This window comes from Corvus hawaiiensis, chromosome 26, assembly GCF_020740725.1.
Source record: "Corvus hawaiiensis isolate bCorHaw1 chromosome 26, bCorHaw1.pri.cur, whole genome shotgun sequence".
In the NCBI taxonomy this organism is placed as follows: Eukaryota; Metazoa; Chordata; class Aves; order Passeriformes; family Corvidae; genus Corvus; species Corvus hawaiiensis.
Window position 1 is genome coordinate 31,890,892 of NC_063238.1, and position 13,179 is coordinate 31,904,070.

At 36.8% G+C, this 13,179-nt stretch overlaps 1 protein-coding gene across 2 annotated transcripts in view; it reads right to left on the reverse strand.

Annotated features, from left to right (window-relative positions):
• TAF2 (TATA-box binding protein associated factor 2) overlaps positions 1-13,179 on the reverse strand; it is a 61,156-nt gene that overhangs the window by 4,547 nt on the left and 43,430 nt on the right. Inside the window, exons 22-25 of one of the 2 annotated variants that reach the window (XM_048286410.1) lie at positions 12,708-12,817; positions 10,261-10,490; positions 7,483-7,635; positions 6,964-7,069 (exon numbers count right to left, since the gene is read on the reverse strand). In XM_048286410.1, the coding sequence (XP_048142367.1) occupies positions 6,964-7,069; positions 7,483-7,635; positions 10,261-10,490; positions 12,708-12,817 (599 nt within the window). The remainder of the gene's footprint in view (positions 1-6,963; positions 7,070-7,482; positions 7,636-10,260; positions 10,491-12,707; positions 12,818-13,179) is intronic. The other variant, XM_048286412.1, reaches the window with a different exon arrangement.

Below are 13,179 nucleotides of genomic sequence, written 5' to 3' on the forward strand. Positions count from 1 at the left end.
AGTAAGAAACGAAAGAATGTCATTACAAAAATCTGCTTCTACTGAGCCAGCAACAGGAGTACACACACAATTTCTTCATAGAGGTCAATAGTGACTCTAGTCTGCTGAGTTTTTAAATGCAAAAATAACAGCAATCCAGAAAATTTCCTCCTACTGTTAAAGAGTGCTTTGAAATCAAGAATCAAATACATTGATCCTGGATGATGGCTCCAAAAGATTGAACACCTATAAATGCTCTACCAAAAATGTTACAGATTTCCACACATAAAATTCAGTGTTGAACCTACAGAACCTTTTTTTTTTTCCTTTCTTTTAATTAGTATCTACTTACAGCCTATGCTAGGAACATGCCAAGTGTAGTTAAGGAAAGCAAGACTAAAGAGAAATTGCCTCACAGGGCAGTATAATCATCCTTTTATCAATGGGGGTAGCAGGACTGATGCAAAGAGACACAGAGCACTCCCTCTTCCTGCAGGGAACCCACTTCTTCCTGGCACAGAGAGCAGGACTGAAACCCGCATTTCTCAAAACACAAAAACACACAATAAGTGGAGGGCGAGCCCAGGAGCTCGCTTCTGAAGTGGTTAGTAGCATTCCTTGGAAGAAAATTCACATACATGTGTCTATCCACATGGATCTCCTCCTTTTTAGGATGTGGAGATTCCAATGTAATTATTGGCTTGTGGTGTTCCAGCCAGCTGGGTAGGTGTTTAAAATTAGACAGGATTATGATCCCATAGGAGAAAGATCAGAATCTTTGTGTACCATTTGCCCCAAGGACAAATACAAATGCTGTAGATGTTGTGAGAGAGAATAAAATATGAAAACACAGATCTGGTAGCTTAGTTTTAAAATGAAAGGGATTTAGGTCCTGATAAGCTTTAAAGTAACAGAAATTGCTGTCAGATAATGATAACACCCTGCTCACTGAATTTTTTTCCTTTGTAAGACTCATTGGTGCATTAACATTCAACTATGTTGTTGGGTAGAGTGTTTTTCTCTGATTTTGTTATTGAACTTCTACAGTTTGAAAACCTGTTACTTGAGACTTTAACATGTCAACAGGCTTTCATGAGATCTTTCATATGGTCCCTCCTATGTTTCTGATTTTTTCTGTGTGAACAGAGTGGGATGCCACAAACTTACAGTCTCTGTTTCTTTGCATGGCTAATCAATGTAAAACAGCTAGCTTATACAGGATTTTTACAAATTGACACTTGTTTGAAATCATCCCATTTGCACCCTGATTTATTCAAATATCAGAGAGGGAAAAACCAAGTTCACAAATCATAGCAAAGGCTGAAGCCATGGGTCCTGAGGACAGGCTGATGCTCCAGCACCTGACATGGACAAGCTCTGGGAAGAGGGAGACATCAACATAAGCACGCAAGCACTTAACGTGTCTCTCCCAGAACTCAAAGAAAGCTTACCAGTGAGGAAGAGAATGCACTCTCTTTGCCTAGCAGTTAAACTGCATCTCTGGCTAGCATTTTCTATAAAGAGAAAACACTCAAAAAATGGAAAATACCATAAAAACGGTTTCAAAATTTTTCCTGTTCTTCCTTATTTCTTCTTTTCTTTTTAGTGTTACCCTGGAAATATCCAAGACACACCATTTTTTAATTTAATGCTCTGTTTGTGCATCTGTTGAACCACCAACAAAGTACATAGAAAAAGTTACCAAGCATAAATGATTTCAAGTATCCAGAATGCAAAGTCCTGTAATTAGTCTAAAGAAGCAGAATTTTCAAATTATATGTCTCTGAAAAAGATTATCAATTTTCTCTCTAGGAGAGTGCTCTTTTAAGGTCCATGGGACAAAAAAGTTTGAGGGTGAGAAGCAAAGGTCTTGTCAAAAGAAATAAAACCAGCCCAAAGGTTTCTGAAGATGTGCTAAGTAAATCAGTTAATTTGGCTCCAACGTAAACATTTTAACTAGTTCCAATTTACAGACTCATTTGACTTAAATTTTTCAGTAGGATTTAAAATCAGATAGACAATTCCAGATACATATACCAAAGGTATAACTAAAGTATTGTATAGACAAGCTGGTGTTTTAACTAAAGTATACCTTTAACTGGTAAAAAGTTTATTAATTTCCTCATTTGACTTTGATTTAACAACTATATTGCCTTATACTTAAAAGAATAGCTTGACTATGGTGTTATTTTTACTGCACTTATTTTAATATTCTAAAACATTCTAGTGAAATTCCTATTTTTGAAAGAAAGAACATTTATATCAGGAAGCCAATTCAGAATACTTTGTGCCTCTATCAGTTTCAGGTAGTTCACTTGAAAACTTGCTAGCCTTATTCATCCTCTATATTTGACAGTGTTTAGTTGTTTTCTCAGAGACAGTCACAGCTATATGTTGTTTTTAGTAAATCATGGAGTTGACACACTGCAGCCACACACTGATGCAATTCTCATTTCTGTTGTCACTATCTGCAGGGCTTGTGTTTCTATTAAATCTGCTTTCTTTACTTCAGGGTAAAGCACTGGAAAACACCATTCCTTGTGAAGTGTACAATTAACCACATACTATTTCAGTGAGGCAAATTTATCTACAAACCTCAAAGCCTATGAGATACCAGTCTGGAAACAGTTATATCTTGGGTAATAAAGTGTAACAGATACTGTATTAATATTATACGTTATTAAAAGGCATTCTAGCAGAACAGCTCTAACAACTTTTACCTCCTTAGAAAGTAAAGCAAAAAGCTATCATTGTCAGTGGTGTCCTCATATCCAAGAAGCGTTCATTTATATATTCATGATGTTTCCACAGCACTTTTTGGCAGAGAGCCACTAATGGCTGGACTTGGAGGTACTGGTGCATTTACAGCTAACTTGGGTAACTGCAGAGCTGCAGACCTTCTCACGCAGTTTGGACTGAATTCCTATTTATTCCTGCGTCCAAACTCCAAGTGCAGTGATTTGCACCTCAGGTTTGGATCTGCTGTTGTAAATGTACTGCTTAAATATAGGAACTACACTAGTTTACTTCTACACTTTACTGCAGCATGTGCAGTATGTCCAAACTGTTCCAGAAAAAAGTCAATCCAGATAAGCCGTAATTTCCTGAAAGTGCACTAACTGTGATAAACAAGACCATAATCAACACTATGACTGTGGTCTAGACCTCCAAAGTTTCATGTACATCTACACAGCAAACAGAACAACCTACAAAGTCAGCAGAGGCAATTTCCAATTTGATTATCCTAGAAAACTGCAAAAGGATTAACAGAATGGCCAAGGAATCTGTTTGATCTGAATCTGAATGCTCAGGATGTGTCCTCAAAGCCCACTGCCTCTGAATGTGATCAGAAAAAAGACTGCCAGTGCACAAAGTGAACATCACTGAACTTTTTTTCTTTCCTTTGCAGAAACAGAGAATTGGATACTGCTTTTTATCAACTTTCAAACCATCAAAACTAGCTGGAAAAAGTTCAATTAAGTGTTTATCAGTGATGACCCATAACAACATGTAACTTCACTGGCAGATCATGCAGCCTACAGCCAGGCATTTATTTTGAAAGCAGAAAAGACCAGGCCAATCAATAACCACTGACAGATACAGCAGAATCTTTTAAAGGTTACTTCTGACGTATTGTACTTTCAGATGAGTGAAATATTAGAGAAGTGTACCTTTATCTGATTTCACTGAAGTCAACAAAGCAAGACAAGTCACCTTACAGCCTGAGAGTTCAGATGTGTTGCTTACACAAAATCTGATCTTGAAATTCTTTTATCTTAAGATTTAAGTGAAGGGAGCATTCCTAATATTCTTGATGATTAATAGCAAATAAAATCTGTTCTCACATTAGAAATGTAGCCTTGCACAGCCTTGGAGGTCCAAAGGAGGCTACCAAGTTCCTAGCCCTAAGGGCAGATGAATAATCACCACAACAGCATTCTTCAGACAGTTCACAACTACTGTTTTGTTTTAATAATTTCTTGATAAAATTATTAGATTCCCTCACAACTACCAGAGTCCACAGTTCTACTATCATAGTCAGGATGCTTCAGTAGGATTTAAACCATTCATTTTCTGTATGAACTCGGACAGGTGCTGTAATTGTAACACTGAAACCTGTAATCCAGCAAAAGCTGTATTAGACTACCTTTTTTATTGTCTCAGCCTTAACCTTTCACATCCATGGGTAGAACCATAAAAAAAAATCCATCCCCCCCTGGCCCCTCCCCCCCCCAAACTTTTAAAGGAAAATCATATTTTCCTGGAGTTAGGGGGGTTACATCAACTTGACCAAATCCAAATCATCATTTGCAGTGGTCTGGGAAATGTGAAAAAAAACCCCAACCCCACAATCCAGCAAAAAACCACAGAGAGACAGGACCCAACATGAACTTCCTCCTGGCAGCTGCTTTTCGCATGCTGTGTTTGGCTGATGACCTAACACTTCATGTGACATGTGGGGACATAGCCCACAGCTGGGGGAGGAAAACTGCGGGTGGACTAAGAGCTCACTCCTTCCAAGCAGGAGTCAGAACTGAGGCAGATTTACTAACAAGATACTGAGACCATTTCAGAACCCGCTGTCAATCTATTTCACAACAATCACTCCCTGAAATGCACCCATCCTCCATCATTGTTGTAAAACCTCACAGGCCCTGTGATTACTTTGTAAAACAGAACACTCCTATGTGTGAACAATTTCATTTATGCATGCTTTTATTTCTCCCCATCTGTTTCTTCTCAGCAGTGTACCATTTCCTAAAGATTGAACTATCTTTATTTACTCAGTCTGTAATTCATACATCTCTACTTCTAAGAAAAATGCCATGAATAAGAAACAGGTGAAATTTTAGAAGCAAAGAATATGTGAAGTGGAACTGTTTCTAACCGCACAAACTAAAAAAAAAAAAAGAATAAAATAATCCGAAGTGCTTCAAAATAACGTTTTTCATAGGCTTACTATTTAAAGTGAATTCTGGTACAAAACATGGCATTTGTCTCATTTATTACCTAGGAAAGAAAATGTATTACAGTGCACTGAATGTCTCAATAACAGAGGTGAGAAGGTCATTCAGGACACAAGCAAGACTTGAAGTAGCTTGTGTCTGCTGTAGGTCTATAAAAGGACCAATCAAGTGGCCATTTCTCCGTTCTTGGTCAGACTTTACCCTTTCTGACCTCCAGCACAAACTTAATCCGCAATAGTCCCTGACCACAGAGCTGGCGTACAGAGGGTCCCCTAAGTCCTATTTGTGAAGTATTTGGCAGAGTTTTGTTTATGACTTTATATTCCATAGAGTGTGTAAATCTAGTAAAAAAATAGTTGCAAAATATCATATAAGAGTTATAAATACTAATCGTCAGCAGATCAGCTTTGCACTTGCATGCCCTGGATGCATCATTGTTTGCCATAACAGAAAATGTGATGGTTGACCGTAACATTGAGAACAAAATTCAAAGCAGCTCTGAGAAGTTTAAACTAAAGCTTTGCAGATACAGGCTCCTAGGTTCATGAGAGTAACCTACATGCAGCCTGCCCCTTTACCCTGCTGAAGTAAGTCAAAAAGTTGGTTTTGCTACTCTAGATAACTAACAGCAAAGCTGTCCTGGTGGAGTTGGCTGTAGGCACATGTCGTTAACTGAAGGCCATCTGGAATACAGAAACTAGACCTCCCTGTGTTTTAATGTCCCCATATGAACTTAATTTCTTAGCTGAGAAGTGACAGCAGTTACATTTTATAAAAATAAGGAAATTAAAAGAAAGAAATAAACTTCCTTAGTGGCTACAGCATCTGCCAAAGAAGAAAAAATGTTATGTCCAAGGCCCTAATGGAGTATGAGCATCCAGCTTCTGCACCACTGGCACCAAGGCACCAGCCTCAGCAGGATTCTCAGGGCAGCAGCATCCACCAGCCCTTCTCTTAAAATGGGGCCAGTAAATTGCCTGGTCACAGAGAAAGCAGATGAGGTCACCTGTCAGCATAGCTCAGCACCTAGGGCAACTCAAGATGGAACCAACATTCCAGATCCTGCTGCTAAGGTCTACTTCTCTGTTACATTATGCAGTCACTGGATAAAAAGAGAAAAACAAGCAAGAGGGTAATTACTCTGAATTCTACTTCTAAAGCCAAAAACTTCACTTTAACACAATACAGTACTGCAACCTTAAAATCTTGTTCTGGATCTGTATGGAAGATCCCTCAAAATGCTCTGTACATTGTCACATGACCTCAGCTTAGCTCCACTGGCATGTTCTGGAACTGAATTTTGAACAGTTAAAATATTTTGAGAAAATGAGACTAACCAATTAATTTCTTTGCTAATGACAGAGAAGCAAAGAAGGTGGAAGTTCATCAATGATGTTCAACCTGTCTTAAGGTTTCTAAGAAACACTATGCTTTGAGAATAATTTTGTCAAGTGTATGAAAATAGATACTAAGAGAAGTAGTAAAAGAAAGGAAGTGCTTGAAATGAAACAATTTTACTCACAGATGGAATCTTTTCAGCTTTGGAAAGCCCTTCTAAATACCTTTGAGGCTTGTATGTTTTTTAACTGCTAATATTAAGTTATAAATCATTAATATTTGAGAGGTTTTTTTTTACTTAAGAGTCTTGCTATTTTTTTAATCTTCAAAATTACTATTTTTTAAATGACACCTATGGTGAAACAGATTTTACCTAAATGCTTATGGGGTTCCACTTCAGCTTTGTGCTCTTTTATTCATTCCTTAGCTTTTCACTTTTATAAGCATGATTTATACTTGTCTTACTTAGCTATGTGTGAAAATATATATGTATACACTTACCTACACATCTACTGAAACCTAAAGAAAAGTTCTTATGCACCCTTTATAATCCTGGAATTCCAGTAATATTTAACACTTACCAACACTGTATGTATGGAAATAAGCAGTAGCAGAAAACACCTCACAACTGAAGTAGTTAAAAAAAATACAAACATCTTGCCTATAAAGTTACTCGTACCTGGTGTGGATGGTCTCTCCAGCATATTCAAATGATGGTAAATGAAGGCTTGGCTGTCATGAACTGTGTCCATATCAATTTCCTCTTCCTCTTGAGAGTTAGAGAACTAAGATATCAGGAAAAAAAATAAGCAGATGCTAATAACTCATAAAAACATCACTAAACAGGATTTAAAATATTTCATTTTTGAGGTAAACTGGGGGTGAGAGGGAAAGGAAGTGATATCTACCACTGCAAAGGAATAAAAATTCAATAAAATTAAAAAGGGTCAGTGTGTTTCCTTCTTTCTAATTTACTGTGAAGCTGTGCGAACAAGAGCATTATCTGTCAACTTTAGTTCTTGCCAGCCAATAAAGAATCTGATAGGAAATGATTTTGCCAAAGTAAGCATAACAACTGCTGTACACATATACACAGCATGTCTTTTGTTTGAACACAGCTTCAAGGGAAGCCAGCAGACACCACTGCTGTTATTCTGAACACTCTACACATTGTGCAAGTTGAATTTCCATTTCTTACTCTGATTTTGAGTTTGACTTTACTGTCTTCATTCTTCTCTAGTATTTGCCCTGGCTCCAATGGAGACCCGAGTGGCATATCAGCCTTCCTCTTCACCCCCTGCTGATGACCAGAAATGCTGGATGCTGTTTCCTTAATAAGATGATCATCCTCCTGAAGCGGCATTAAAAGACCACAATTAGAAGATAGCAAGATCCATGTTTCAGAGAAAGAGACCTGATACCTGAAAAATCTTCTAAGTGGGTGATTTGAACAGAGTCTTCTCTGTAGTTCTGGCAAGAAGTATTTTCTAAAACCCTGTATGGATTTGTGCCAACCACTCCTACAAACATAGTTTCTCTTTACTTCTATCCCTGCTCCCTCTGCATATCTAGCACTGGCATCTTTTCTGTCGCTTCTCACAATCATGGTACTGTTGGTGTGCAACAACATTTGCTGCCTCTGAATAGCCTTTCTATAAATCTGTGCCTCGCTGACTCTCCTCAGGCCAAATCTCAGTTGAAAAACTGCGATAGCCTCTGATCTACACATGGGATTTAGCTAAATCTTCTTTCAGTTTGTTTTAAAAGCTAAAGCTTACTTTACTTAGTTCAAATCATAATGAGTACTCATAACTATCTTCTTCTTTATTTTACAACAATATTTATTAAAAAGAATAAAACTGTCTTGTAAATTACTGCTTAGATTATAAAAAGAACAAGATCAAAGAAATATAAAAATAGGAGTCTCCTAAGTTATACATATAGTAATGAAAACAGGAGACAGGTGTTTCAACAAGTCCAATACACAAAATTTAGAAGGGAAAATAAAGTATCCACAGAAGCAAACATAATTAGAAGCTCACTAAAAACTAGATAAAAGGCATATATATAATAAATTCTCAAGGGCATATATTGCTCTCCTGAACTGCTCTGCCTCTATCCTACAAAGAGCACTCTAGCCCCACAAACTCTTGCCCTGAACAATCAAGTTCCATTTTATGAAGTGGGTAACTTTTACCATCCTCAGCAGCTTTAGTGGCACTGGTCTGTCAGTACTGATTTTAACATGTTTATGCTCTCAGAGTATGTCTCCTTCGAAGAATCTAGTTAATCTGATAAATTCTATCACCTGTTTATTCTTTTTTTCCCTCAGTTACATACATCCCTTTTTTCATCCCTACCATTTTTTGTCCAAGGCACTGCTATTGTGAAACACTTCTGGACTGTCTGACATAAGAGGCAGTCTTTGTTTTATGCTACTGGAAAATCAGTACCCTGAATTTTGGGGGAGTTACAGTGAAATGGTTACCTTAAGGTAAGGGGTTAGGAAAATGTAGATGAGGAATAGGAGAAGATACAAAGGATGAATTGCGAATTGAAGCTTATACCAGTGCTATATTTCCACACCAGTGCAAGCCAATACACTGCTAAATGAAGCAGCCTCATCCCCACACAGTTCTGTCCTGGGGTGCCACAAGCATTTTTACAGCTACGTGACGAACTGACTCAGGAAACTCAAATATCTGTTCATAAAAAGGTACTGTTCAACCAGATCCTTCCTGATCCAGCTCACTATGCAGCAACAAGTACTATGCTAGCACAAGGAAGAGGAAAGTTTAGGAAAAGAAGAGTTAAGAGGAAATCTTTTGATAGTCTGGCTCCAAAAAAAGTTTGGGTGTTCACTGAACTGCAGCCTAAAAACCTGCCAACAAAATGCTTCCTAGTATTTAATTCTAATGATTAGGGACAGCAAATTTGGACTTACTACATGCTCTGTAAATATGCAGGACAGGTCTAACAATATCTGACTCTACCAGCATTTTCTCCCCCTGCTGGAAAGGGCCTGCAGTGTACTGTCAACCAGTACTCTCAGTATACTTTTCAATAAAAACTATTTAGACATTAACTATGGAACTGATAAAGTAACAGTAAACCATCCCATTCAAAAGGGTGGAGAGAGTTTCAAACATGCTAATCACATGTTTACATTCTCTTTCAGGATTTACTCCTGGACAGTTTCCACCAAATGCAGTTTTTGAAACTGTTAAGAAAAATCACTCATTTCCATGTGTGTTGATTTTTCTTTCCCTCGTAATTAAATCTGTCCAACAAAAATACTTGGTCTTGAAGCAGTGGCAGTTATTCTTGAGGAAAGTATGACCTTAATAGTTTATAAAAATTTGTTTTCTAACTACACAATGGAATATGTGTTAGGACTGAACCCTCCGAATCCAGAAAGATACCAAACTGAATGTATGCCATTCTTCAGAAGTTGTTACAAATCCTTCAGAGCACAGTACTAAAACATCAGATTCAAATGTTCAATGCAGATGTGTTAGATTTCCAGCTTTCACATCTCTTAAAGTTATTTAAGATGAGGTGTATCTATGTATTTTAAGATGCAATAAATTCACTGATAAAGGTTTTGTTTTGGAAAATTGGATAACTTGCCTATAAGAAACAGTCTCATGAAAAAAGTTTTCATCACAGCATCAAACATTTCTGTGAATCATTTCATATCTCAGAAGCAATATATAAAGTTTCGTAAAGAACAGAAATGATGAGACTAGAAAAAAACAAGTAAAAAGCTTGCATATGCGACACAAAACAGTTAAAAAATGTCCAAAAAATCATGGTATATGCCAGCTTTTCAGGAGTACAGAATAAAGAGCAACGAGGTAAGAAGGTAGCTTAGGTAAAGCATGAGAGGCTTGAACACAATACAAAATTCAATCAGCAACCCATGCAAGAACTCAGAGCCAGCTGAATAGGATGGATGCAGATAGTTTGTGCTTACGGTGTTCTGAAATCCTACTGACTGTCCATGATTGTTAGCACTATTCACAGGTTCCTGATTATTTGCAACTGATTCAGGGATGATCGTTGGATTAAGTACAGCCTTCTTTTCTTTCAGGTTAAGAACAAGTCCAAGCTCTGGTAATGGTAAACAGGAAGGTCTGCTGAGGCCAAAGAGTGTGAAATAGAGGTCCACAGCACCACATCGTAATCTCCAGTCATGTGAAGTTCCTAAAATCCAAAAGAGATTGTTAATACAGAGATAAAATCTCCTCCTCTCTCACAAATAAAACTGCTTAAGTGATCTAGGCCCAGCAGAGTATGACATTTTCTGTGCTGGAGATACACTTCCTTCATTATTCCTGGCTCTCATTAGCTCTAATTCATATGCTTTCTTTTTAAACTTTTTTTCTTCTTAAACTTTCCTGTTTAAAAGAAAGGCTTTAAGTTTCCTGGGTTGTAAGTTAGACATGTTTAGCAGAACAAGACCAGAAAAGTAAGTGCTGTAATAACATAATGAAAAATAAAAGAAAAATAACCACACCCATATGTCTTTATTTTTCAAGTTGCATTCTTAAGTTTTCCTACTGGGCAAGTAAATAGAGCATTTTATTACCAAACTGGCTTCCTGTATCAATGGATTTGGTTGCATTTGCCTATGTATTCCACACAATGTAGTAAGAGCTTTAAGCATGACTAAGATCTTTACTCTCTAGAAACTGGATTGATCGAGAAATGCACAGGCATGCTTTTTAACATCATTACTATGTCCTGTACTTCACTGAATACACAATACTGTATTAAAAAAAAAGTCTTCTTACTGCACAAAGCAATACTTTATTTTTTTATTATTTTTCACTGCAAACTGTGTACTGCTTTTATATCTTCATACACAAATGGTCTAAGCACATTTGGCACCAATCACAACAGAAAGACATTTAACATCTGGTGCAATCTGCAAATACAGTGATTCTGGTGTTAACTCAGCCCAGCTCCTGACTGACTGCAAGTTTATTGAACATATTGTTCCCCAGCAGGAATTGAACTGTATCTGGTAAACAGGACACAGACGTGCCAACTGCCATGTTAATGTGGCTGTGCAAGACTTAGCACAAAATAAAATTACAAGATCTATCCTTGTAAATAGTAGTTTTATGGGGCCAAAATAGTGTTTTGAGTAAGCTTAGCTTACTTACCAGTTACAAATCACCAGTCACACTCACCCAGTTACAAATGAAAGCAACATGAATATTCATCTGGACATTTCTAACATTAAAATACTCTCCAGAGAACGACACATTCAAAAATATCAATTTTAGAACTATTGTAATATTATCAATTTAATTCAGATTAACACAGAGAAAAAAAAGATTACATATATCAATCAGAGTCTGTTCTCTATTATATGTGCTTATGTTAAATGAAAGCAACTCATGATTCTAGAACCATGCATGTTTAAACGGGGCTACTAGCTTGTCAACTAACAACTTTTTTCAAGGCACCCTGGAAGGCTACAGTTATCCCTTACAGAAAATTAATTGAAACATTATGTCATCTCGAGGCATAGAAATTTAAGTGCTTAAAGCCCCATGAACTTTAATAAGAATGTATACCCTATTTGTTCCTTGCAAAAAGAGGTAACGCTTGTAACACTGCACACACTCTTCTCTCATGAAAAAGCAAAAACAAATTCTCTGATGGGAACATCAAAATTGTTTATTTTGTGTGTCTGACACTTGGAAAATCCTATGAAACTGAACTACTAGTAGTCTCCCCACTTCAACCCCTGGAGTGTAGCTGTAAACTTTCAAACACTAAATATAATGACACACAGAGAACAGAAAGCCTGCAATGACCTAAAAAAAGCTATATAAATGTTTATATGTAATCTATGTAGTAATGTGCCAGATGTTAAAGGGCAGCTTGTCAGGACTGGATAAAACTGCGTCAGTAATGAAAAACAGGTCAATGGTAAAGACGCAAGCCTTCTCTCACTAGGATCTTTCCTAATCTCAAAAGGCAAATTGAGTTTTAGGTCTATAATGTACTTCTAAAAATCTCATTTAAATTATCTATACCAATGCTGTCCTCTCGTATTCTCTGTAAAAGAGACAAAAGAGGACAAAAAGAGACATAAAACAAACTCTTAAGTGTGGCACGGACACCATTATTTGAAGAAACACTTCCTTTGAACATTTTTGAACATTAGAAATATCATTCTGTGAAAAAGGACATCAAAGCACACTACATCAGTAGACAAAAGAATTAAAAACAAGGTTTGGTAGCCTATGTCGCTAAGAATGTTCTGGAAGTACATAGATTATATTCAACTTCTAATCACTGAAACTAAGAGAGCTCATGGCATATTCTGAAGCAAGTCTTTATTTCAAAAAACCTCACAATAAAACTCCAACACAACAAAACAACAAAAAAATCAAAAACCCTAACCTGAATTCATCAGTTTCCAAAGCTGATCTACCAAAGCTTCATTACATAAAGGGGACTCCATATTCTTGGTGAAAGGTGGATTCTTAGTCAGCATATCCAAAATCTTATGCCTGAAAGAAGCAGAACAGTAATCTTTATTATCTTCCAAAAGAAAAACCCTAAGGATACAAAGTCTGTTAGTTTGCAATATTCTTACAAAATTCTTAAATTACAAGATTCAATCCAAATTTTTAACCAATGTTTTATGCCTTTAGTTCTTTCTTCTGTCCACAATTATGCATAGACACAGATTTACCATCAGCAATATAACTTAGAGATAAAAAGTGAGGTGCAAAGCACTAGGATGTTTTTAGACGCAACTGTTAACAGTTGTAGGCTACATTATGCTCTTCTGTTTAGTAATGATCTTTTTTGAACACTGACATGGAAATTTACCAAGAAGCAGCAACACTGGCAAATAAACTCCTTACAT